Genomic DNA, 27,524 nt, shown 5'->3' with positions numbered 1-27,524 from the left:
TGCAGGATTTTACTGGTTCGGTGTCTCTTGTTTAGTCAGTATTTAGGTTGTGGGAACATGGCTTTAGGGTGAGAGCTTTCTGTCATTATGTTCGCATTCAGGCCTCTCTCAACTCATCTCACATTCACATTAACCACAGACACTGAAGATGTACATTAATGAAATATAATGTCTGTTCTGGCAGCATGTTCACAGAAAGTATGGTTTGGTTTGTTATTTTCTATGTTTTGATTTTATCACCCAACTAACAACGTTCTCAGAGCTGTGGCTAACCTTCTGGCAAGGTTCTCTCAAAGTTATGAAAAACGCTTTTAGTTATCGGGAACACGTAGATTTAGCACTTTATCCTCAGGCAATGGAAAAGACTTGATGACGGAGCAATACAGATTCTTCAATAAGATAAAAATAAAGGACTTGCATTCATTGTTTGAGAATGGGGGAGAGCGGGGCACAACCTAACGCTTTTTGACCTTTTCAGTTTGTGTAAACTAGAGTATTTATTTTTCCCGCATTAATTTCACGTGTCTAGTACAATTATGTGGTTTTGTTTAATTAATACAGTGTATACTTTTTCTTGATATACCCGAAAGAATGGAAGTGAAATGTGCTCAACATGCCCCATACATTGTAACATGACAGCTTAAAATGTTATCTGATAAAATATATATCTATACAAGACAAACTAAAGTATTTTCTCAATAAAATACAATTATTAACTTTTTCATATGAAATAATGCCATTTTTTTATTAAAAATAAACTAATTTCTGAGTTTGACAACAAACAAAACAGATATACAGCATAGTTCAAAACATAATAATTAATAATTCCTGAACATTGACTCTCAGTGTTTATTAACCTTTTTCTCATGGTTTCTCAATAGAAGTACAGAGTAGAATAGCAATAGTTGTAACGCAGTGTGACAACATGCCCCGTCTACGCAACTGGTATTTAAACCCGACTAGTGTCTTATGCTGTTAGATCAGCATTATCTCAACTGTTAATTAACAGATATAAGATAAAATAATATCAGACTTGTCTAATTTTAAATTTAAAAGTTTGCTATGGTTAAATAGCCTAAATGTTCAGTGATATCTTCCAAATATTTCTATAGTGTTGAATATTTCTATAGCGTTGATATGGCAACTAGTAAATACAGGTCCTTCTCAAAAAATTAGAAGCCATCATAATTTTGCTTGTCGTTCGGAAATCAAGGTGCCAGAGTCTGGAGGAAGACTGGGGAGAAGGAAATGCCAAAATGCCTGAAGTCCAGTGTCAAGTACCCACAGTCAGTGATGGTCTGGGGTGCCATGTCAGCTGCTGGTGTTGGTCCACTGTGTTTTATCAATGGCAGGGTCAATGCAGCTAGCTATCAGGAGATTTTGGAGCACTTCATGCTTCCATCTGCTGAAAAGCTTTATGGAGATGAAGATTTCATTTTTCAGCACGACCTGGCACCTGCTCACAGTGCCAAAACCACTGGTAAATGGTTTACTGACCATGGTATTACTGTGCTCAATTGGCCTGCCAACTCTCCTGACCTGTCCCCCATAGAGAATCTGTGGGATATTGTGAAGAGAAAGTTGAGAGACGCAAGACCCAACACTCTGTTGGTGTGCAATGAATCTAAAATATATGAAAGTTTAATTTTTATCATTACATTATGGAAAATAATGAACTTTATCACAATATGCTATTTTTTTGAGAAAGACCCTTACACTTAGTTTCGTCATGCTGGCATGAGTGGAAGTATTTAAAACAAGTCTGTTAACTAGTTGTTTCCCGCTAACCTCTAGGCTAGTAGCCTATTATGTGTCGTGTTTTGAATCAATACCAGTTGGAACTCCTAATCAAAGGATAAAACTAATTACAGCCAGGTGGGTGTTAATTAATTAAATCAACGAGATGAATGCGTTCCCGAAATATTAAGAGATATATCGCTGTAGTCAGTGCAGAGACGCTGCAGTAAACAGTGTAAGCCTACATCTAGGTTTCTGAAAGAGAGGCTTGATTTAGGGTTAGTCTTAGGTGATTTTTCCTCATGGCTGTGAGGGAGATTTGTGTTTGGAAAGGGCTCATTTTAGCCCTTTTTCTCTTTGCTGTTGATGGATATAAAGTACCAGGGCCGTAAGTACCATTAAATACTGTATGCTTTGAAGTGAACAGAAGCATTCTGTTATCTGTTCTTATTTTGGAGTTGTTTACTAAACTTTATAGATGGTCAAAATAAGCTTTGTGAACCAGTAAAGCTTTCCTTTAACACGGTTTGTTGCCATCTATTGATCAAATGGATGATGTCCTGTGGTTTTTGAAACTAAACCTTTGTATTTTTCCACAGGTTGTTCATGGTGACTTACCCTGCTGTGATTGAGTCTGGATCTGACTCCAAATTATGTGTAACTCTTCTGAAACCCCAAGAGAGCCTCACGATGACAGTTTCTCTGCTTGATGTGAAAAACAAGATGACTCCACTTGTGAAGCATGTTTCTTCAACGCCGTTTCACCGTTGCTTTGGTTTCCAGGTTTGTCATTAGACACATGTGGCTCTTTTTGACTGGTTTGTTGTAAGTTAACTGAAGTTTTCTACAGGCTCCTCGGGTAGATGGAGAATCGGTGCAGAAACTGAAGGTGGAAGTTCAAGGGAAGGTCTTCAGAGCGACAGAAGAGAGCAAAATCATGTTCAGACGTTACCTATCTTTGACCTTCATCCAAACAGACAAGCCTATTTACAATCCAGGACAAACAGGTGAGCTGTGAATGACCCTTGGTTGAAAGTGTAGAAAGTCCATTACGCTAAAAGTTCTGATCATCTTCAAATGTATCATGCAAAAATGTGAGTTTATTGGTGTCTGCAGTTAATTTCAGAGTTGTCACCATGGATCCCAAATTTGTGCCTTTTGATCAAATGGTAAGACCAGATGTTTCACCCTATTGAGTGATCTGATTATAGATAAAATGCAGGTTCTTTTTAAGATGCAGAAATTTCAACTTTAATGACTGCTTTTAAATGTTTATTATTCCTGTTTTTGTCTTGCAGTACAATCTGGTCGTGGTGGAGGTGAGAATTCGCTCCGGTGCAACTCTTTAAATGGAGCCAGTGCAGCTTTTTGCACTTTTTTTTTTTGCTTTGTTTGCAGTTTTCTGAGTAGTTAATTTGTTTTAATAGGACAAAGATAATAACCGGATTGGTCAGTGGACAAATGTTTCCTCAACGGGGTGGATATTGCAGCTTTCTCACGAGTTAAACCCAGAGGCTCAGATAGGGATGTACACACTAAAGGCTTTTATTGCCGACCGAGAAATCTCCCAAGTTTTTGAGGTGAAAAAATACGGTAAGTTGTTGTGAGTGCAGCAGTTCAATGACAGATCTGAAGTCTTAACCTGAAGTGCTTTGTTTCTGGTGTAGTTTTGCCCAAGTTTGACGTGACCATAAACACACCAAAGATATACAGCGTTGCAGATATGGGACTGAAAGTTGAGGCTTGTGCCAAGTAAGTGATGCTTTATTTTCTTGTTTTGTGGTTGGTCAGTTCTTTATCTTGTTCTTTGTGATGTTTCCCAGATATACATATGGGCAACCTGTCCCTGGTCAAGCCTTGGTGGAAGTGTGCCGTGATCCATTTCCATACATTAGTCATAATTTGACCAAACAGTGCCTGAATAAAACAGCAAAGGTATGAGACTCCAGCCTTACCGCTGAGGGTTTTTCTTCGGCTTGTGCTTTACTTAAATGTGACTATCTTTGTCCTGCTACCAGATGAATGCCATGGGCTGTGCCTCTCTTACTGTCGATACATCAGTGTTTTTCAACACCAAATTTGAAGACTATATGCAAGACACATTTCTAGTAAATGTGAATGTTACTGAGGAGGGAACAGGTGCGCTATTGGCTGATCTGAACCACATACTTTATCATCTTAACAAGACATCCACTTTAAGGCACATACTCGAGATTTCTTCACTGTTTTTGTTTGGTTTTTCTCTCATGCCCCCCCCCCAGATGTAATGTTGTCAAAATCTGCAATGGTGTCCATTACGTTTGAAGTCGGCAATGTCACGTTTGTGGACCTCGTGGTTCCTTATTTTGAACCTGGATCAGTGATTAATGGAAAGGCAAGCAAAACATCATCCCTGATCACAGAAGCCTTCACATTGGTTCCCTCTCCTAACCTTGATCATTCCCAACAGATATCCGTGACTCGTTTCGATAAGACTCCAATTGCAAACAAAGCTGTGTATCTCCTGGATGGTAACAGCTGGCCCAACAAACTGCTACTGAATCTAACCACAAACAAGAATGGACTGGCTGCGTTCTCCCTCAACACTGCTAATCTTCCTAAGGCTGATCTGAATCTGGTGGTACGATTTGTATTTTGTGAAATGAAGCCTTTCTCTTGCATGAAATTCATTGCAATTCATTGTTCCCCAGGCAAGTGTGACTCCAGAGGTTTTTTATGGTTATAAATCGCCATACTTCACTACAGATATGAGGGTTATTCAGCTTCTCCAACCCGTTTCTCCCGACAACCCATCGTTTAGTAAACTGACTATAGTGAAGCTCAAACAGCCGCTCAAATGTGGTGCTTCGTTTCCAGTGACCGTGGAGTATTCTTTTGTTGGAGAGGCTGGTAGCTACAGTGCTGACATAATCTATATGGTGAGTGGACATTAGTCTTTTGGCTTTTAAAGTTTGCCGATCTGCATGTTCAGCAACTTATGCACCTATGTCTTCTGTCAGGTCTTATCCAGAGGAGTGATCGTCCTCCATGGATTTCAGACAGTCAAAGCAAAGACTTGTAATGCAGTCAAAACAAAGGCTTGTGATGCGGTCACAAGCGGCTCCGTGACGTTCCAGCTGTCTGTCAGCGTCGATATGGCTCCAGCAGTGCAGATTCTGGTCTACAGCGTTCTTCCCAGTGAGAATGTAGTTGCTGCTAGTGTGTCGTTTGACACGGACATGTGTTTCCAGAACCAGGTACTGTATGATGTGCAATGGCAATTTGTTTCAATTGGGGAATGGTGGCGTGTCCTACAGTGTGTTGGTCCATGTTCCAGGTGTCTCTGCAGTTCTCTCCAGCTACGGCTGTTCCTGCTGAGGGAAACGTTCTGACTGTTTCTGCTCAAGAAGGATCTCTGTGTGGCCTCAGTGCTGTAGATCAGAGCGTCCGGATCATGGAGCCAGGAAGACGTCTGAGTGCTGAAAGGGTATCTGTGTGCCTCAATTGGATTTCTTGTTTTGGCTTTTAATCTATATATTAGTGTGGCACATCTGATTAGAATGCCACGTAAGTTTTCTGCATTTAACTCCAGTACGGAAAGCCCTGACATGACTGGACTACTTGGTTTTTAATGAAGTAGTCCAGTTAAATCAACACAACACACTGTGACTTTAGTCTTCTAGTAGTGGACACACACACCTTCAAGGAGCACTTTTCTCTGTTGTCAGGTGTTCAACTTACTCCCAGTGCGATCATTACCAAATTATCCATATGAAGTTGAGGATGAACAGGAATGTCTGCGTTTTCGAGCCCGTCGAGATGTTTCTGCAGACCAAACTTATGAAACATTCAAGGTAGAAAAGGGTTACTCATTCTGTTACTTTTGTGTTACTCTAAATCAGAGGTCTTCAATCCTGCTCCTGGAGGGCCACTGTCCTGCAGAGTTTAGTTCCAACCTGCTTTAGCACACCTGCCTTTGTATATTCAAGTCATCTTGATGAGCTGATTCAGGTGTGTTTGATTAGGATTGGAACTAAACTCTGCAGGACAGAGGGCCCAGGAGCAGGATTGAAGACCTCTGCTCTAAATGCTACTTTTTCAAGTGTTTTTGTCTTCTGACAGAGTATGGGGATGAAGGTCACCACTAATTTGCCTATCAGAGTACCTCAGTGTCTGAAGTACAAAGGCCTGAGTTTTTATCGCAACTTCCATGGCGGTATGTCCGTTAGTTTGATTCTTGCTCTAGAAACTGCTACACAACTTGATAAGCTACCAACTATGAACTTAAGCAATCTTTGACCTGAACTGCAAGCCATTGGATGAACTTTAATGTACCATTACAACACGAGAGTAAAGATCCCATTCAGTAACAAAAGTCAATATATACCATGTAAAGACAATTAAAATGTTTGAGGCTACAACTGGCCAAACCATGCATACATTTGAAGGTTTGAACCCTGTGTATTCTGCGGACACTAGGACCGTTTGGAGGATCTGGGTGTAAAATTGCTTGTCTCTTTCAGGGAACTTTTTAGCCAAGGCATTGGCTTCTCCAGTAGCACAAAGTGCTGGAGGCGACACTTCCTCTTTTGACGTGACTGTCAGGACTTACTTTCCAGAAACCTGGTTCTGGCAGCTTGCTCAAGTGGGGTTCGTAAAACTCATTTGTTCCATCTAAAGCTACTTGCCCACAGTTTTTAATTCTCCTGCCCCCTCACTACTTTTTCTGGTGACTTTTTTTTCTTCAGAGCCACTGGATCCACACAGGTTCCTCTTAAGGTACCTGACACCATCACCACATGGGAGACTGAGGCATTCTGCCTATCCTCCAAAGGTTTCGGTCTGGCTCCTCCTACTCTGCTGACGGTCTTCCAGCCCTTCTTCCTGGAGCTCTCCTTGCCGTACTCTGTTGTCCGTGGGGAGTCTTTTGATCTGAAGGCTACAGTCTTCAACTACCTGTCCAAGTGCATCATGGTCTGCCATGGTTTATTTTTATTTATAATGGATCTATATAGAGTAGCTTCTGTGTCTTTGATCCATGTTCACTGTTTTTTTGGCAGGTTAAAGTAACTCCAGCTTCATCCACGGCCTTCACTCTTAAACCGTATACTGATTCATATTCATCCTGTCTATGTGCCAATGAGAGAAAGACCTTCAAATGGGTTTTCTCCGCTGCTGTTCTCGGTCAGTTTTGGACTGTCTGCTTCCAAATTGGGACTGTAAGTGGTGTTTCTCACTCTGTCTGTCACTGCAGGAGCTGTCAATGTGACTGTCAATGCCTCAGCTGAACCATCCCGGACTCGATGTGGCACTGAGGTTGTGACCGTGCCGACGAGAGGACGGATTGATGTAGTCACTCGAAGTCTAATTGTCCTGGTAAGTCTTGACCAGCTTTCTGGAGTTTGATCATGGAGCTCAAGCTGCTTTACTGATGTGTTTGCCTTTATAGCCTGAAGGAGTTGAAAGGACAAGCACCCAGAGTTGGTTACTGTGTCCAAAAGGTTTGTTGTACTGATACCCAACACATTCTCCGTCTACAGCCTAACACTCAATGCTGATCCTTTCTGTTCGGTCCCTAGGAAAAGCTCTTTCTGAAGACGTGACTCTAATATTTCCAAAAAATGTGGTTCAGGGATCCGACAGATGCTCAGTTTCAGTCCTCGGTAAAGCGTTTCGTTGACAGACAGATGTGATTGTTTGGCAGTATAACTTTGTTTCTGATGTGGCTTTTATGCTTGACCTCTCATAGGGGACATAATGGGTCGTGCACTGAAGAATCTGGATGGGTTAATACAGATGCCATCTGGTTGTGGAGAACAGAATATGATTATTCTTGCTCCCAATATTTACATCCTGCTGTACCTTGAAGTCACAGGGCAACTCACCGCAGCCATCCGAGCGACCGCCACCAGCTACCTTCAGAGAGGTAAAGATGTCCGAATCCCCTTTAAATATGTAGGAGTCTAAATCCTACTGCTTCCCATTGAAATGGTCTATAATTCCTAATAAGCCCCCCTCCGATATGTGGTTTTTGACTTGAACAGGATACCAAGGACAACTAAACTACAGGCGCAGTGACGGATCATACAGCACATTTGGTTATGATGCATCTAATACATGGTGAGTTTCACTACCACTATTCTAGCCTTGTGTAGCCATTGTCACCAGCGGTTTGTAAGTTCAGTTGTTTTTAATGAAACTTCCTGCATGGCTAGGTTGACTGCCTTTGTCATGAGGTCTTTTGGTCTAGCGAAGAGATTTGTCTTCATCGATCCGGATGTCCTTCAGAAAGCAAAGAACTGGCTAATAAGCCAGCAGGGTTCAAAAGGGTGTTTCATACAACAGGGAACTTTGTACCACAATGAAATGAAGGTACATTTGATCAAATAGACCTTAACCCATAGACTGTCCAAGACTGTTTTTAATACGTATGATGGTGTGTTTTAGGGTGGAGTTGGTGATAACGTGACCATGACTGCCTACATTGTTGCATCGCTGCTTGAACTAGGCGTCCCAGTCACAGTAAAAAACTCTCTAGCAGTTGTATGAGCTTCTTGCAGATGACATTCTTGTTCGCCTGTTGTATGATATCTGTTTTTCTTTAAGGATCCTGTTATTACCAATGCTCTATCATGCTTGAGGCCTGTCATTGAGAACCTGGGAAACACTTACGCCACTGCTCTGCTGGCCTACACCTTCAGTCTGGCCGGAGAGACCACCACTCGATCACAGCTTCTAAAAACCTTGAAAGACCTTGACATTAGTGAAGGTGAAATTTACCAGCCTCTTGTTTGAGAGGTTCGTGTTCTTTGGCATTAACTTTTCCCTCCATCTCATCCAAAGCAACTAAGGTCCACTGGTCTCAAACCACATCTGGTAGTACTCTGGCGGTGGAGATCAGCTCTTATGTGCTGCTAGCAGTTCTTGCCGTTCAGCCACTCACGACAGCTGATCTAAGCTATGCTAACCGCATTGTCAACTGGTTGGTGACCCAGCAGAATCCCTATGGAGGCTTTTCCTCCACCCAGGTGCCTCTGACTACCAAACATGAGCTCAATCATTTATGAGGAGGTTTTTAAATCTGTTGCTTGTTTTTAGGACACGGTGGTGGCTCTTCATGCCCTGTCTGTTTACGCTGGTAAAGTCTTCAGCTTGGATGGCTCCAGCACTGTTACTGTACAGTCCTCCATAGTAGGAGGAGACTCTTATAGCTTCGACGTGAATCGGGACAACAGGTTGCTGTATCAGGAGAAGTCACTGAAGAAAGTTCCAGGCAAATATAGTGTTAAAGCGACCGGAACCTCTTGTGTTTCTGTGCAGGTCTGTATCTCCACCCCCTCTGTTTCTGTTGTGCACATCCACATCTTATTTTGCCTTGTTTGCTCTGTGCATGTATTGTAGGTTGCATGTTTCTACAACATCCCAACACCGGTTAAAGACACCAAGACTCTGAGCGTTGAAGCGAAGGTGACTGGAGACTGCCAACCATTTCTCATGTTGAACTTCACTGTGACGTAAGAATAGTTTTGTGTCCTGAAACTAGCTCTTTTTCATGACTTAAAACAAGAAAGCGATGTTCTTGATCATGTTGACACAACCTGTTTATTCCCCAATCACCCTCATTCAGTTACAATGGTGTAAAAGCAAGCACTAACATGGTTCTTGTGGACATTAAGCTCCTGTCAGGCTTCACGGCAGATACATCACTGGTTCGTATGTTTAAGCTGACTTTGAAAGTCCCAAGATGCTTAAGGCTCCTTCAGATGTAACTGCATGTAAACAATGGTCTTTTCCTCTCAGCTTGGTTCTCCACCCCAATCGTTCGCTCCGCTAGTGGAGCGTGTTGATGCTGGAGATGATCGTGTCCTAGTGTATCTGAAAGGGGTGAGACACCACATTGGGGATATTCCCAGCGACATTCACTAGCTGCCATATTGAGTGCGGTGTATGTGCTGCTGTTCATCCTTTGTCTCCCAGGTTACCAAAGGTGTACCCATGAGTTACGCACTGCAACTGAAACGGGTTCTTGGTGTGCAAAATCTCAAGCCAGCAGTCATCAACATTTATGACTACTACCAAACAAGTGCGCCTTCATCCTAATCAAGCTTTGCTCTGGCTTAATTCACTGTACATGATGCAGCTCACTTTCTTTTCCTCTTTCAGGTGATTCGTTTGAGACAACCTACACGTCCCCCTGTCCATGCTGCCGTCAAACAACTTAAATTAAAACTGCTTTTATACAATTAGTCCTTTTGTCCGTTGTTTTTCATCTGACGGTGGTTTGAAGCGGGAAGTTGCAGTGTTCATAAGTTTAGATTTGTCCAGTGACCTCAAATCCCTACATGACTGAAATGTAGTTCACTCAGGTAGTGGCTGTTATTCACTTTTTGGAGTTGTTGAAAGACTCTAGACTGCAACTATGGGGCTGTTTACACCTGGCCATTTCATGCGTTTTCTGTGATCGGATGGCTATTTGATCGTGAAAAGACCAGGTGTAAATGCCCTCCGATTTGAATCCGATCGCTCAAACCACTTCAGGAGGAGGTCTGGGCCGCATTCTAGATGAAACTGGAGAAGTGTAAAGGCATCTGGTGGTGAAACCACATGTAAATTTTACTCCTCCCAAAAATGCTATAAAATAAACGTGAGCGTGTTATAGGCCAAGTAATGTTATAGCCAGATATGATCTATTCAAGCCAGCGAGCAAACTATCGCAAATCAAAGTGAAATTAAGTCGCAGACACTTACAACACAATCATCATTTTAAAGTAAAGAAATGCAATCTTACCAGTGTTGTTGCCGCTCTCTTATTGCGGTCTTTGATTTTAGCTGATTATCAATAACATGCAGCTCATATGTTGCTTTTGGTGACGTGAACTCCATTAAATCATATAGCGTGGGGAATTGAAGATTGGATTTTATATCAGTTTTGCGAAAACATTGTGACCAGGTGTAACTAGAATCATTTTGATAAATAAGATGGCTATCCGATCTGAGAACGCATGAAGTGGCCAGGTGTACAGCCCCTAAATCTTTTTGAGATCAACTGCTGTTGCACTTCATTTATTTGTAGACTTACGTGTAAAAAGGTTGAAATTCATGGGTTTTAATTTAAAACTGATGTGCTTCTCTTGCAGGGGAGTTTATTAATAACTTGCAGATTTCAAAACTTCTTGCAGCCAGTTTTACTACAACAAACCAGAAAACAATAAATGGACAAAACTGAATAATATATCCTTTGTAAGCACATTTTATTTATGACTAAAATATATATTTAACAGCATGTTGGATACATACAGCTCTTAAAGTGACAGCAGCCTAATAAACCTGACTTTGTCTTTAATGTCCATCTAACAAAAGACAATCATCCACTGCTCTTGATTGAATGACTTTGCATAGTCTTCACTGTATAAATTACCTAAAGATTTATCCTTATCAGTGTTATTTTACATTTGATTACTTTATTTGATTTCTGTACCTGAAAATTATGTATCTAGAGATGAGCTACGAGCACAACCGTTCCCAAGCCCTGCTGGAGCAGCTCTAAATATTCGCTCTGCTATTAAATTACAGATCAAATATATTAGAGGAGCTACAATACATTTTAACGGGCATTATTAGTTAACTGATGGACATAGATTTGCTAAATGATTTAAGCAGACTAATTTGATTCATATACTTTTGTTTTCACTACCCAATATTAAAAAAAAAAGTTGGAAAATGTGCAGAATATAATCAGGAAATAAAATGATTAGAAATGCATTTTTTTTCTTTTTTTATGATACCTGGACATTGAAATAAACATGCAACATTATTTATATATATATATAATTAACATGACTGACAATGTAGCATACTACTGTAATGATACTGTTTCACATTTTTTTTAAATAGTAGGCCAATCTCCTATTTTTTCCTGTAAACCTTAAATATTTCATTTATTTTTCACTGCATATCAAATACACCTTTGATACTATTATTTACCAGATGCTTAGATGACCTGATGCTTGTGTTTCCGGGAACACTGTTATGTCAGATGGGCGGCTACTTATTCTGCAGTTCGTGAAAATAATGAAGCGAATTAGAAAAGGACAGACTCAAGTGTCTTTTATGTGAGAGATCACAGCCTGAAGGTTTTTTTGGAATCGGTGAATGTGAACAACTCTGAATTAATACAGATAATTGAAGCTGCTCTAGTTTACCAAAGATCAAGTTGTCGCTTCTGGGCTATATTATTGAGAGAGCAGTATCAAAACCACACAAAAATACAAGTACTGTGTAAACCAATATACACTAATATATGAACTCGGATGTGTGAGATTGTAAAGTGTTTTGCCAGCCCGATCTCACGGCAAATCGTACGAATTTTACGAGGTGGCTAATTCGTACGAATTCATACGACCTCACTCGTACGAATTAGTACGATTAGTACGAAGTCGAGCACAGAAACACAATAAAACATCCGGTTATTTTCAAAATAAAAATATACTTTTCCCTTTTGCAACAAGAACAATAGTTAACTTTATTTACACAGCATACTACTTTCCCAATACATTCAAAAAGGAACCCAAAATTTACATTTAGTATTTTATAAGTTGATTCTATAATTATAAATATTGAAAAATCTTGTGAGTATTCACTCTAATTGCTAGTTCAGGTTTGGCTGAAGGCTGCAGTTTGTCCGGTCAGAACAATGATGTCTCACTCAGGTTATATTCCAAATCGTAGGTTTATTAAATGTGCATAGATGTGTGGTTCTGTGAATACAAAATACAGATATAAACATATATAAAATACAAACAATATAAATTACTTATTTGGTAAAATACTGACGAATAGCGGTGAAATATAACACAATACAATCTCTATGATGATATACTTGAAAAGTGGGACTGGATGTGTGTGCGCTAACGCTGTGCACGAGCTGTGCATGCGAGCATGGCTACTGCTACATGTGCGGTCGAACCGAGATGTAAACAACTGAGCGCATGCGCGAGACCTGAGATACAACTGTGCATTGGTGATTATAAGGAATAAATTTAACTACTATACGAATGACATCAATATAAATGGAATGGCAGTAATGTCACAGTAGTAGAATATGATTAAGTAAACAACCTTAAATGTAAACACAGCTACAGGCGGATTAGCATGCGCTGAGAACGTTCAACAATTATGTGATTACTTACAGTGTGATGCACGCACACGCACAATCGATAAATCTCCTTCGATTTGGGCTAATGCACTATATTTCACTCTACAAACTATATACAGTATTCAGCCTATCTCCTTTTCCCTTTATTATCTGTCTACTCTCTTCCCCTTCACTTCGCGAACTCCGGTGGAAAGTTTGGAACAGTCCATTTCTCGCTGAATGACAGGGGTGACTGGGAGAGTCCATGTGACAAAGGGGAGCACTTTCTACAGCCACCCCCAAATTCACAGTGTGAATTTGCCAACTTTAAGTGACTTTGCTACATTAAATATAAAGCTAGTCGGGAAGAGAGGGGAGACAAATAATTTTGGCTACAGGTTGGGTGTAAGTTTTGCCGTTAACCTGTATTTCCGCAGATCTGACTCTCTTGTCCAACCCAGGAAAGACCTGAACAATTATCCCTACGGGCCAAAGAGCGCGGGGCAGTTGTTGGTCCACGATCATGACTGTGTCACTGACTTGCAGGTCAGCTTCTTCAGTCCTCCATTTCTGTCTGATTTGGAGGCTGGGTAGGTAGTGCTGAATAAAGTGCCTCCAAAAGTGGTCAGCCAAGAGCTGGCTATGTCTCCATCTCTTACGGCTCAGGAGTTCAGAGTTTTGGTATACCACTTGCGGTAATGAGGCATCTCGCCGCCCCATCAACAAGATGTTTGGAGTAACTGGATCTGGATCCGCGATGTCCGAAGAAGTGTAGCCAATGGGTTTGGAGTTGAGGATTCCTTCTATTTCTATGAAGACAGTTCTCAGCACTTCTTCTGTGACTGTCTGGCTGCCAATGGTGACGTGAAGTGCAGTCTTTAAAGAACGAATTTCTCTCTCCCAACATCCACCGAAATGGGGTGAACTGGGTGGATTAAAGATGAATCTTATTTGTTGGCTGGCGAGTTGGGCTTGAAGCTCAGGGTGAAGGGCGATGAATGATTCTTTCAGTTCCCTTTCTCCTCCTTTAAAGTTGGTGCCTTGGTCGGACAGGAGCTCAAATGGTTTACCACGCCTGGAGATGAATCGTCGTAAAGCCATCAAGAAGGAATCTGTGTCAATGCTGGTGAGAATGTCAATGTGGACTGCACGGGAAGTCATGCATTTGAAGATGATTCCCCATCTTTTCTCATTCCTGCGTCCCACTTTTATAGTGTAAGATCCAAAGCAGTCCACACCTGTTGAATAGAAGACAGGTTGATGGATCCTCAATCTGGCAGCTGGGAGGTCCGCCATTTTTGGTGGATGTGGTTGTCCCCGCCATCTCTGACACTCTGCACATTGTCGTTGATGGTTTCTGACTGCAGCCCGTCCCCGTATCACCCAGTATTTCCTCCGAAGTTCAGCAAACACCCTATCTGGTCCTGGGTGATGTAGCCGATCATCATAGTCCTTGATTACCAGTTTGGTAGTTGGATGAGACGAGTCGAGGACAATAGGATGTATTGTATCTTCCTCTAGCTGGCTGATCTGACGGAGATGACCGCCAACGCGCATGAGTTTGGTGTCCTCATCAAATTCCGGGGCTAAGCACAACAAGCGACTATTTTTTGGCAAAGATTTACCTGCTCTGAGGAAGGACAGTTCGTCTGGAAATGTATCAGTTTGGCTCTGATGGAGTACTGCCAGTTCTGCCTCTTTGTAGTCATCTGCTGTTGGGTTATCAGTGGCCGCCCCGTTGGCATGCTGGATGTAAGCCTTTAGTAACTCTGGAAGAGTATGGTATTTCTGTGGATCAGGAGTAGGTGGAGTGGAGATTGATAGGCCAATGAAGATTGGTTTTCTCAGTTCACTGTCCTGATCAATGGTCGTAAACGGTGGCATCTCCGGCCAGTGGTCAAGTGTCTGTCTGAGGAATTTTGGCCCCTTATTCCATCTGCTTTCCTGGCCTATGTCACACAGCAGTTTTCCCTTTGTGATGTCATCTGCGGGGTTCTCTTTTGATGGCACGTATCTCCAGTTATCAGACTCCGTGAGTTCCTGGATTTCTGCCACTCTGGTGCCTACGAAAACTTTAAAACGACATGAGTGTGACAGCAGCCAGGTAAGGACAGTTGTGGAGTCAGACCACAGAGTGACGCTGTGGATGGGCAAAGTTAGCTCTGTCTACAGAACTTTTGCGAGTTGTGCACCTGCGAGTGCTGCACATAACTCCAACCGTGGAATGGTTTGCTGCTTTTTTGGGGCTACCCGAGATCTACCGGTTACAAAGGCTACTTCCACTCTACCTTCCAGGTTTTCAGTTCGTAAGTAGGCCACGGACCCATAGGCTCGCTCTGAAGCGTCACAGAAAATGTGGATCTGCCTCATGCTGGTAGGGTGATCCAGTTCTTTACTGCAGTAAGCCCTCGGCAAAACAACGTGCTGTAAACCATCCAGCTCACTCTCCCATGCTTTCCACAAGTTCAACAGATTCTCAGGCAGACGGGGATCGTCCCACTCTCTTTTCTTGTCCCATAACTTCTGTACGATCACCTTGGCCCGTGTCGTGAATGGCACTATATAACCTATCGGGTCATACTGGCTAGCGAGGATATGATATATGCTCCGCGTAGTTGGAAGTGGGTGGTCTGTCCGCCGCTGCTTATAGGAGAGAGTGTCTGATGAGCAATGCCAGTGTAACCCAAGAGTTGACTCTTGTGCATCTTGATGACCTTCGCTGAGCCACTGGATGCTGCTTTGAGATCGAGCATCAGCTGGCAGGTGGTCGATGACTGATGGATCATTGCTCGCCCATTGTCTTAGGTCAAAGCCTCCGGAAGATAAGAGACTGCGGAGTCTGTCTACAAGACCTTTCGCTGTCTCACTTGAGGTGAAGCTCTGAAGGCAGTTGTCAACATAGAAAGATTTCTCTACTGAGAACTGTGTGTCTTCAGACTCACTGTGATCCAGGACGTGCTTCTGTAACGCGTATGTTGCGCAGCAAGGACTGCACGTTGTTCCGAATGGAAGTACTTGCCATTCATACACGTCTGGTGCCTTGTCTCTCTGAAGATTTCTCCAAATAAATCTCAGTAGTGGTTTGTCCTCAGGCAAAAGGCGTACCTGGTGGAACATCCCACGAATGTCACTACTAATGGCGATGGAATGTTCTCTGAATCGCAGAAGAACTGACAGAAGAGAAGGACTAAGTGGTGGACCAGGGAGCAAGTACTCGTTCAGGTTGTGGCCTTGGTAAGCAAACGAACAGTTGAAGACAACCCTTTTCTTTCCATTATGCTCCACCAAATGATGTGGAATGTACCAGCTCTCTTTGGAACAGTCCACCTGCTCAGGAGTGAGTTTTGTGATGTAGCCAGCTTGCTGTAACCTGACTATCTCCTCTTGGTAGGCCGCCGCTTGATCAGGATTCTTGTTCAGCCGATTCTCTATTCCCCTTAATTGTGGCAGGACAGCTTCTTTAGGTGCATGTAGACATGGCATATCTTTGGCACGTAGAAGAGGGGTCGCATAGCGCTGGATTCTGTTAACATTTACTCTCACGGTTTTGTTGGATGGACTCTTTGTCTTGTCTAGACCTTGTCAGTACCTTCTCGTTTCGATATGGAAGAATGTCCATTTTCCACAGTTTCTCCACATTCGCATAAAGGTCGTTAGTGGGCCGTAAGCTGGTGAAAAGACATTGCTGTGGGGAAAGTCTGCTGGTTAGTTCTTGTGCTGGTCCCTGTAGTGTCCATCCTAGGCGTGTTCTCACAGCAGCAGGGCCACCAGGTGGACCCAGTCTGACTGGTTCTATGGGTGTGATGAGGTGAGGGCAGTCAGAACCGATGAGAACCACTGGTTTCACTTTGCCTGCAAGATGCTTGTACTTCTTCTGGAGTACCTTGACGGGATGCGTGTGCTCTGCTAAACCCAGGCTGTTGGCTGTGAATGCGCTCCGTATCATGAAAGCCTTGCGAGGGTTAGCTACTGAAGACACAGTAAAGGTCACAGCCGCCCCGTGAAGGGTCTGTGTATCTTGCCTGACTGTACGGAGAACTAAGTCCTCTGGCTGACCCTTCAGATTCAACTTCTGCACAGCTTCATGTAGGATGATGGTCCGCTCTGACCCATCATCGAGGATTGCATATGCCTCCATGGATTTGTTGCCGTTTCGGAGCAGAACTTTAGCCACCTTCAGCAGAATTTTATTGTCACAGGTTGGACGATCCACATACAAGACTGCACTGGCTGGAACCGATTCTTCTGTGGCTCTGCTCTGGTCATTTACATCATGTAAGGCCAGCAAGTGCTTTCTGTTACAAGATGGACAGAGGGCTTTCAGTGTGCATTTGGCAGCATGATGACCACGCCCACAGCGCCAGCATCTATTTTGGCCTTTAATCCAATTCACCTTCTGCTCTTTGTTGAGTAACTTAAAGTTCTCACAGCCGCTCAGAAAATGTCTGTTGTTGTCGCAGTATGGACAGTAAACATTCACCCCTTCTCTCTTAGCAGCAGTTGGTTTGGGTGGATAAACTGGTGATGCTGGGCTGGCCTTTGGTTTCTCTGTACCAAGGAGGATGGTAGTGGGTTTGCGGGGCTGTCTAGAGTCTCTCCTCATCTCCCTCCTCGGCACTGTCAAAACTCTAGACTGACTGATATAGTCAGTGTGGTCATCCTGAACTTGTAGCTCGTACTCAAGCCAGTCCGCAAAGTCCAATAATGTGGGGATAGTGACATGAAGAGGATGAGTGTACCTCTTGAAACTGGACCTGAGATCATGTGGCAGTTTGCTCATCAGTCTGGACACATGTGATCCACACTCCAACTCGACATTGCCTTTCTGACCCAGCTGTTCCAACATACTGACCAGGGAACGCACTTGGAGTCCGAACATGCGAAACGTTTTCACATCTCCACTTCGAATGTTTGGTCCATCCATCAGTTCTGCAATGCGTTGTAAGGCTAGCTGATGTGGCTGGCCATACATTTTATTGAGGGCTCTCATGGTGTTTGTGAAAGGAAAGTTTGAGTTACTGTATGAGTCTGCCACAAGTAGGGCTTCCTCCAACTTAAGATGGTCAGTGAGGATCTGATATTTGAATCGCTCTGTTGCATCCTCAGGCAAAATGTTCTCCAATGCTATTCTCAGTCGAGAGAACTCCCTAGGATCAGGGGATGTTAGGAAGGGAATGGTTGGAGCAGGGCCTCAGTACATTTTCTCCTGCATTGATGAAGGCTGGTAAAACGCTTGTCTGTGGCCTGGATGCGGAGGTGGCATACTGTTATATGCTGTGGTCTCGAACTCTGACTGATAAGCTGGAATGTGTTGGGAGGAACGAGGGTACCTGGGTTGAGGTGGGTCGCTGTAACGCACTTGTGGTGGTACTCTATCAGGTATTGAGGAGGAAATGTCCATGTTTCTGATATCCTTAGCTAATCCAAGGCGCTCATCTATTGTAGCTGGCTACAGCTCCCTAATGGCCGTAGGCGGCGTTGGGGGGGTTTTCCGTGGGGCTGGAGTAGGACGGAACCGTTGTGGAGTTTCAGGGCTCACCACAGGAGGAAAGGGACCTGGAGATAGCACTGGTAAAGTCACTGGCCTGGAGGGGGCTCCCCTTTCTGCCTTAAGACTTTGAAGTTCGTGATGTAATATGGCATTCTGTTGTTGCATCTGCTGTAATGCTGAAATAATCTCTGGAAGCTGGCTGGTTTGTAGCCGCAAGTCAGCGTTCTCGCGTTTCATCACCTGCAGCATGGCTGTAAGCTCTACTTCCTCTTCTACTCGCCCATCGGATCTTTCACTTCGCCATTCATCTCTCAGTGTCCACTTATCCTGATCTAACTCTTGACTGACGGGAGAGGACGATCGGGTCAGTGCTACCATACTTGGTGACTGGACTCTGCTATGGCTGAAACCTGGGAATGGCTGTCGATGTGGCAATGGCTCACCAAGCTCATAATCCACTAAATGAGTTGGTGGTTTGATCTGTCTTCGTGGACGCACGACAGGCGCTTCTCTCTCGGGTTGAGACATCTCTGTAGCAATTCAACAATCCGGCTCGAAGGACCATGAAAAATCTTGTGAGTATTCACTCTAATTGCTAGTTCAGGTTTGGCTGAAGGCTGCAGTTTGTCCGGTCAGAACAATGATGTCTCACTCAGGTTATATTCCAAATCGTAGGTTTATTAAATGTGCATAGATGTGTGGTTCTGTGAATACAAAATACAGATATAAACATATATAAAATACAAACAATATAAATAACTTATTTGGTAAAATACTGACGAATAGCGGTGAAATATAACACAATACAATCTCTATGATGATATACTTGAAAAGTGGGACTGGATGTGTGTGCGCTAACGCTGTGCACGAGCTGTGCATGCGAGCATGGCTACTGCTACATGTGCGGTCGAACCGAGATGTAAACAACTGAGCGCATGCGCGAGACCTGAGATACAACCGTGCATTGGTGATTATAAGGAATAAATTTAACTACTGTACGAATGACATCAATATAAATGGAATGGCAGTAATGTCACAGTAGTAGAATATGATTAAGTAAACAACCTTAAATGTAAACACAGCTACAGGCGGATTAGCATGCGCTGAGAACGTTCAACAATTATGTGATTACTTACAGTGTGATGCACGCACACGCACAATCGATAAATCTCCTTCGATTTGGGCTAATGCACTATATTTCACTCTACAAACTATATACAGTATTCAGCCGATCTCCTTTTCCCTTTATTATCCGTCTACTCTCTTCCCCTTCACTTCGCGAACTCCGGTGGAAAGTTTGGAACAGTCCATTTCTCGCTGAATGACAGGGGTGACTGGGAGAGTCCATGTGACAAAGGGGAGCACTTTCTACAAATATTGTACTAGAATCACAATAATTCCCACAAAAAGGGAGATCAGCACAGAGTTGTTTCCCCTGTTCTCCTCTGGATGGAAACAAACTGTTGCTGTTTTTTTTTGGTTCTGTTTATAGAAATTACATCCTGTTATATTGCGCGATATCGTGTGTCCTCGTGACTTCAGCTGTCAGTCATGGCCGCAGCCGTTCCGCAACATATCCGGATCTGGTAGGTAGGCCTATTGAAGAACGGCGGAGCACGTATCCGACACGCAGCTGAACCGATCCGCAGCCGTTATGCAGTTGGTGGAAATCCGGGGTTACGCGTTGCCGCGCCGCCTCTGCGTGCGGTGTGAATGCTCTAATCTATTAACATGGTCGCCGAAACCGTAGCAGAGCGTAAGCAGCGCGTATTTTTTTCGGCGTCCATGTTAACAGATTAGAGCATTCACACCGCACGCAGAGGCGGCGCGGCAGCGCGTAATAGGAGCAGAGCAGGAGCAGCAGTGTCGCGATAGTTTCGGCGCCCAGTCTATTTTTGCCGCTCCGCTTACGCTGAATTAAGGTGATAATGCATTGATCATGGCCAAAATACACAGCAGCTTTACCCAAAAATCGCATTGATGATATCTATTGTGTTTTAAACAGTCAATCAAATGCCCTTCATCAATTAAAAAAGAAAACAAATGTCCAAAAACAAACTTGTTGCCCAAACTACAAAAACAAAGATGAACCAAACGTTATATAATATATTACTTAATAAAATAAGCTTCTTGACAAGTTTTTTTTCTTAAATGTATTTGAAAACGAAATAAAGCAATGCCAACTTACTCAGTAGGCTATCTGTCTATACACACGCCGCGGTTCAGCCGCGCGCGTCAAACGCAGCCAGTGGCAAAGCAAAACGCGCGTGTGCTGCTTCCGCTCACCGTACCCACTGCTCCTGCGCTGCTTACGCTCTGCTAACGCTTGCAGTGTGAAACCGACGTTATTTTCCATGGCAAATACATAATTCCATAATTTAATTCTACTGTAAAGCAGCTCTAAATAGTGGTTCTCAAACCTGTCCTTGGGCGTTGTATGTTCAGACTAGTTCAGGTTCAGCAGTTAGCAAAGCCATTGAACTCCAGGCTTGTGTCTGTGGCTGGAGCAAGGCGACAACGGTCAGGGGTTTGAAGATTCATCAAGGGAAAATGAAATGCTTGAGGGAGAAGGGACAAGGGCCTCGCATTGATCAGTACTTCTTATGGAGTCAGTCAAGTCAGTCGAATGAAATCCAGCGACAGGAAGCAAACCACAGTTCGCAGGATATCAGCACCCCTGTCATAGAGGAGATGAGGGTTTGAACAGTTAGTGATGAACACATTGATTCTTGTGAACCCGGTCAGACTAACCAGCATAAGAGAGAAAGAACCTCAACGGGCATAGGCCTGGAGTTAGATGGCCAAGAGCTAGTGAGAAAACTGCATGGGACATGGTAAACACAGATCTATGCTTTGCATTGGAAAGATTAACTGGTACAGTTGAAAAGAAGCTGGATAAATTTGGGGACATCATTTACGCATATGGAAGTGAGAGGTTTGGTGTGGAAAAAAGGAAGGAAAAAGTACAAACTACTCCTGGATTGTCTAGACGGCAGCAGAAAATTGAAGGGTTAGTTAGAGAAAGGAGACAGCTGAGGAAGCAATGGAAAAGAGCGGAACAAAGTCAGAAGGAGGGACTCAATCTCTTACAAAGGGCCATAAAAGATAAGCTTGCAACATTACACAGAGCTGAGCGCCTACGGAAACGCTACAAAAAGAAGGAACGTGCGAGGGCTAATTTCTATAAAGATCCATTCAAATTCATAAAGAAGTTATTCACCAGTGAGAAGAATGGCACTTTAAAAGCATCTAGGGTTGAGCTAGAGAGATATTTGGAGGAAACGCATACAGATGCAAAAAGGCATGAGCCTATGTCAATTCCGTCAGACATCCCACCTGTCAATCCACCAGAATACCAAATGGAGGTCTGTGCACCTAAGTGGAAAGAGATAGAGCAGGTTGTGAGAAAGGCAAGGGCTTCATCATCTCCAGGGCCTAATGGAGTTCCGTACAGAGTGTACAAGAGTGCTTCAGGAGTTCTAAGGATTCTGTGGAAATTGATAAAAGTGGCTTGGGAAAAGCAGGTTGTACCTAGATCATGGCGCCGAGCAGGGGGGAGTCTTTATACCCAAAGAAAAAGATGCTACAAGCATCAGTCAGTTTCGCCCTATTTCACTATTAAACGTCGAAGGCAAAATTTTCTTCAGCATTATTGCTCAGAGATTGTCAACCTACCTATTAAAGAATGGCTTCATTGACACTTCAGTTCAAAAAGCGGGCATTCCAGGATTCTCAGGATGCTTAGAACACATCAATGTTATCTGGCAACGAATACAATCAGCTAAAAAGGAGAGGAAGGAGCTCCACGTGACATTCCTGGATTTGGCTAATGCATATGGTTCAGTGCCACATGAGCTTCTTTGGGAATCATTTGATTTTTTCAGGGTACCGATGTCGATAACAAATTTAGTGAAAGCCTATTTTGGAGATTTGCAATTTAGTTTCTCAACTCCAGAATTCAGCACTACATGGCAATGCTTAGAGGTTGGAATAATGGCAGGATGCACCATTTCTCCACTGGCTTTTACCATGGCAATGGAAGTAATCATTACGGCATCAAAATGGGTAGTAGGAGGAGAGCGCTTGGCTTCTGGGATGCGACTACCACCAATCAGAGCATACATGGATGACATGACAACCATGACTACAACGGTAGCCTGCACTAATCGGTTATTAGGGAAGTTAACAGATAATATTGAATGGGCACGAATGCAATTTAAGCCCTCTAAATCAAGGAGCATCTCAATAGTTAAAGGCAAGGTAGTAGATAAAATATTCTTCATTAATGGTGAGGCAATACCCACAGTTTCTCAGAAGCCAGTGAAGAGTCTAGGGAGATGGTACGATGGGGATCTAAAGGACACAGTTCGAGTGGGAGAAGTTAGACGACAAGCAGTGGAAGGGTTGAAGAGCATAAACAGCTGTGCTCTACCAGGCAAACTAAAACTCTGGTGCTTTCAGTTTGGTCTACTGCCAAGGTTGCTGTGGCCACTGACTGTGTACGAGGTTTCTTTGACAACAGTGGATAAGCTGGAAGCGTTAATAAGTTCATACATCAGGAAATGGTTGGGAGTTCCACGCTGCCTCAGCAGAGTGGGACTTTAAAGTAAAGGAGTATTGCAGCTGCCAGTCTCTGCTTTAACCAAGGAGTTTAAGTGTGCCAAGGTCAGACTGGAAATGACTTTAGCAGAGTCACGCGACAAATGTGTAAGCCCCTGTGGTAAAAACTGGTAGAAAGTGGTCAGCAAAGAAATCTGTAGTAGAGGCAAAGGCTGACCTTCAAATTGGGGATATCGTGGGACAGGTACAGCATGGAAGAGGGGGTTTTGGGCTCAGTTTAGCTCCTCCTAAATGGCACAAGGCAGGCCCAGCTCAAAGGAGGAAGCTGGTAGTCAACGAGGTGCGAAAGCAGGAGGAGAGGATGAGATGTATAAAGGCCATTTCCCAGGCCAAGCAGGGAGAGTGGATGAGATGGGAGAGTGTGGAACAACGAAAAATGGGCTGGCAAGACCTTTGGTCAATGGAAGAGAGTAGGATCAGTTTCCTTATTAGGTCAACATATGATGTTCTCCCATCACCGCAGAACCTAAACCTCTGGGTAGGAGAGGATCCCTCTTGTCCTTTGTGTTCATCACCTGCCACATTAAGACACATTTTGACAGGATGTAAGGTGGCTCTTAGCCAAGGTCGGTTTACTTGGCGCCATGACCAAGTATTGAGATGTTTGGCTTTAGCATTGGAAGGCAAGCGTAGTATGACCAATAAGTTGCCGCCTGTTCTAGCAAAACATTACACGCAGAATACAATAGTCCTCCGCCCAGGCGAGCAACCACCAAGAAAAGGTGCTAACACCAATTCTCGCCCAGGACAACTGGAAGCTGCTAGGGACTGGAAGATGCTGGCTGATCTTGATCAACGGCTTATTTTTCCACCTGAGATTGCCACCACTAACCTACGACCAGATATTGTTTTGTGGTCTGGATCAGCACGCATTGTTCAACTGATAGAGTTAACAGTGCCATGGGAGGATGCGGTAGATGAGGCATATGAGAGGAAGAAATTGCGGTATGCTCATCTGGCCACTGAAGCAGAACAGCGAGGATGGAGAGTCCAGGTTTATCCAGTGGAAGTGGGTTGTCGAGGTTTTGTGGCACACTCTACAACCCGGTTCCTCAGAGACGTCGGATTCAGTGGTCAAGAGTTGCGTCGCACAGTAAAGAACTTATCTGAAGCAGCAGAAAGGAGCAGCAACTGGCTGTGGTTGAGACGGAAAGATTCTAGCTGGCTGAGTACAGGCCGCCATGCTACGGTTTCGTAGAATTCTTGAAAACTTGAAGGGTGTTGGTTTATTTGTATAGGTTGTATAGTATTTACAGTCATTACGTTCCTGTGTATATTGCGTGAATGACGGGATGTTGGGCAGATATTGTGTTTTGCGGTAGGTGGTATGCCATACGGAACCGTTGCCACTGAAACTGCATATTAACGCACCAGTGGGGCTCGACAGCCTTAGTCAAACGGGTTGGCGCGTATGGTTGGGTTGCGGAGAGATTGTGAGATTGTGGTTAGGTCTCAGCAGCACTGTTGGTTTATTTGTAGAGGTTGTATAGTATTGTTACGTGCCTCCCCAGTCTAAGGGGTCAGGGAGGCAGTAACAAGGAAATTATCAACAAGTTGGCAACCAAGAACTCTCCTCCCCTGTCTCACTCCACAAATCACACAGATTTTTAGAACTCAAAAAGACTTTATTTGGATTGATCCAAAGTACAAAAGGAAACGGAAAGCGTCAATAGGCTTCGGGAGGGGACAAGGCCAAAACAATAAACAAAGTTCTGACTATAGGAGAAAAGCCTTCTTAACCTTTCAAAATAAGATAGAAAAGAATAACAAATACCTTACCTCACTCCCTCTCTAGCCAAACACAGGAGAAAAAGGTGGACATAACATAAATGGCATCCTCCTCCCTACTGCTTCCAAAATAAACTTAAATCAAAAAGGAGTCTGGTAACTGGTTTGAAGAATGTAAGAAGAGCTGGTTTAACCGCAGTCCAAGTCTGTTCAGATCAACAACAATCAACAATGTCAGCAATTGACAACAAGATGTACAATTGCTCTTAACACACATGCAAAGGGGTGAGGCAGGAGAAGACAGTCTGGGCACCCTGGAGTCAAAAGAGGATCTCCCCCAACTGGCTTTTCCTTTCCAGCTTTATCCACGAGCTTCCCTAGTCAGGAGCCAATCAGTGGGAACCAGGAGATGATAGTAATTCGTATCAGCTGGCCCCCATTTGGACATGAGAGAATGAGAGAGAGAGAACAAAGAAAGAAAAAAAACACCAAAACATTGCACACATAATAATTACGCCCTGGGACGTAACACCCCCATCACCAAATTTACAACCAATGGCTTGTAAATATCTTACATGTACAACATCAATCACATATACCGTAACCCCCCCCCCCCGTTAATCTTCATCACAGGCTCTGGAGAGTGCATCTGCCAGCAAGTTCTCCGAGCCCTTCTTGTACTGAATGTTCAAGTTAAACTCTTGCAGGTAGAGTGACCAGCGCATCAAACGCTGGTTCTGGTTGCACATGCGAGAAAGAAAAATTAGAGGGTTATGGTCAGTATAGACGACTAGAGGAATACAACTACCTCCCACATACACTTCAAAATGTTTGAGTGCCATCACTAGTGCCAGAGCTTCCTTCTCTATGGTACTGTAGTTGCGTTGACTTTTAGAGAACTTCTTAGAGAAGTAACAGACGGGATGCTCGACACCATCACCGTCATCCTGCAACAGGACTGCGCCAGCTCCCACAGCACTTGCATCTACTTGCAGTTTAAATGGAAGAGAAAAGTTAGGAGCTGACAAGACCGGGGCATTACAGAGAAGGTCTTTGGCGGCAACAAAAGTGAGACACTGAACAAAACTCACACTGAGGAGTCCAAACAAATTTCTTCACCGTACTAAGCAGGTCAGTAAGGGGAGAAACTAATATTGCAAAGTTTTTACAGAAACCCCTATAGTACCCTGCCATTCCTAAAAAACGGCGTAACTGACGCTTGGTACTAGGGGTAGGAAATTCAATAATGGCGGTTACTTTAGCTGTAACAGGTTTTACATAACCCTGACCTACTTTCTTTCCAAGATAAGTTACCACACCTTTAGCAAATTCACACTTGGCCAGATTCAGGGTTAGTCGAGCATCACTTAATCTGTTAAACAGACTTTCTAAACTGTCGAGGTGGTCTTCCCAGGTACTTGAATAGACTACAATGTCATCCAGGTAAGCTTCACAGTTAGGCAAACCAGACAAAACTTTTTGCATGAGGCGTTGGAAGGTTGCTGGAGCATTTCGCATCCCAAAGGCCATACAATTGTACTGCAGGAAGTTGTCTGGGGTTACAAATGCAGAGATCTCACGTGCACGTGCAGTTAACGGGACCTGCCAATAGCCCTTTAATAGATCTAACTTGGAGACAAACTTTGAAGCACCAACTCTGTCCACACAATCTTCCATTCGTGGTAGGGGAAAGGAATCAGGCTTGGTGACGCTATTTACCTTTCGATAGTCTGTACAAAAACGAAATGAAGCATCAGACTTTGGAACTAACAGGCAGGGGGAACTCCAGGGGCTTTGGCTGGGTTCCGCCAAAGAATTTTTAAGCAGGTAAAATACTTCAGCTTTCATGATCTCACGCTTTGCAGGGTTCACCCTGTATGGATGCTGTTTGATGGGAAGAGCACTACCTACATCAATGTCATGAGACAGCACCGGGGTTCTTCCTGGGACATCAGAGAACAGAACGGGATGTTTTTGTAACAACCCTACAACATCCACTCTGTGATTCTTGGACAAATAGGATAAATTTAAATCTAAATTATCCATTATAGCTGAATTGTTCAGACGTACTTCAGTTGTTTTTTCAGCCAGCATCAGCTCGTCGCAGGCAGGACCTACTGTACCATCTACTGACACACTGGGTTCGGACACCGATGTGGAAGGAAGAGAGGGTTTAATTGCCTCACGTGCAACATAATGTTTCAACATATTAATGTGACATACTCTCCTCTTTCGTCTACGATCAGGGGTACCCACAACATAATCTGTGTCACTAAGTTTCTGTTCGACGACATATGGTCCAGAAAATTTAGCTTGCAAAGCTGAGCCAGGAACAGGAAGTAAAATTAGTACAGACTCACCCGGCTGAAAATTGCGCTGTACTGCAGTTTTGTCAAAGCAAGATTTCATTTTAGACTGTGCCGTGGCTAGATGGGCCCTTGCCAGTTCACAAGCTTTGTGCAGACGGTCACGGAAAGAACTGACATAGTCTAGAACCGAGACAGATGTATTAGTCTTACCTACCAACTGTTCTTTTAACAACCTTAAGGGGCCTCGAACCGTGTGAGCAAACACAAGCTCAGCAGGACTAAATCCCAGTGACTCTTGAACAGATTCCCTTACAGCAAACATGAGCAATGGTAGGCCGTCTACCCAATCTTTTCCAGTTTCCAAACAAAAGATACGGATCATAGACTTCAGGGTCTGATGAAACCGTTCTATCGCTCCCTGTGACTCAGGGTGGTAAGCACTAGATATGTGATGCTTTATCCCCAACTCTTTCAACATCTCTCCAAACACTTTTGAAGTGAAATTTGACCCCTGGTCAGTTTGAAT

General features: G+C 43.6%; 1 protein-coding gene across 1 annotated transcript; it reads left to right on the top strand.

The window, feature by feature from the left end:
- The first annotated feature begins 1,991 nt into the window (after nucleotides 1–1,991).
- LOC143738544 (alpha-2-macroglobulin-like) lies at nucleotides 1,992–9,959 on the top strand. The gene is made up of 34 exons (XM_077230546.1): nucleotides 1,992–2,125; nucleotides 2,337–2,520; nucleotides 2,588–2,744; nucleotides 2,854–2,906; nucleotides 3,036–3,056; nucleotides 3,165–3,330; nucleotides 3,405–3,489; nucleotides 3,561–3,672; nucleotides 3,756–3,876; nucleotides 3,999–4,111; nucleotides 4,187–4,357; nucleotides 4,428–4,655; nucleotides 4,737–4,973; nucleotides 5,054–5,203; nucleotides 5,445–5,570; nucleotides 5,839–5,932; nucleotides 6,240–6,366; nucleotides 6,465–6,690; nucleotides 6,777–6,900; nucleotides 6,971–7,092; nucleotides 7,166–7,217; nucleotides 7,296–7,379; nucleotides 7,466–7,642; nucleotides 7,761–7,836; nucleotides 7,932–8,088; nucleotides 8,164–8,238; nucleotides 8,323–8,485; nucleotides 8,560–8,744; nucleotides 8,815–9,036; nucleotides 9,118–9,230; nucleotides 9,344–9,425; nucleotides 9,517–9,600; nucleotides 9,694–9,799; nucleotides 9,880–9,959. Exons 1-34 carry the CDS (start codon nucleotides 2,040–2,042, stop codon nucleotides 9,936–9,938), a joined length of 4,338 nt encoding a protein of 1,445 aa, XP_077086661.1. The 5' UTR covers nucleotides 1,992–2,039; the 3' UTR covers nucleotides 9,939–9,959.
- The last annotated feature ends 17,565 nt before the right edge of the window (nucleotides 9,960–27,524 follow it).

The sequence above is a fragment of the Siphateles boraxobius genome, unplaced genomic scaffold (assembly GCF_051911475.1).
Source record: "Siphateles boraxobius isolate OS27281-9 unplaced genomic scaffold, OSU_SipBor_1 149, whole genome shotgun sequence".
Classification (NCBI taxonomy): domain Eukaryota; kingdom Metazoa; phylum Chordata; class Actinopteri; order Cypriniformes; family Leuciscidae; genus Siphateles; species Siphateles boraxobius.
Note: the sequence above shows the minus strand (reverse complement) of the source record. Positions and strands in the feature narration are given on the sequence as shown.

Bases quoted from the DNA above. Each gene is read 5' to 3' on its own strand.
- LOC143738544 (XM_077230546.1), top strand. From the start codon at position 2,040: ATGGCTGTGAGGGAGATTTGTGTTTGGAAAGGGCTCATTTTAGCCCTT. The intron at 4,112-4,186 runs GCAAGCAAAACA...CATTCCCAACAG, and splicing joins GATCAGTGATTAATGGAAAG to ATATCCGTGACTCGTTTCGA. The intron at 4,974-5,053 runs GTACTGTATGAT...TCCATGTTCCAG, and splicing joins ACATGTGTTTCCAGAACCAG to GTGTCTCTGCAGTTCTCTCC.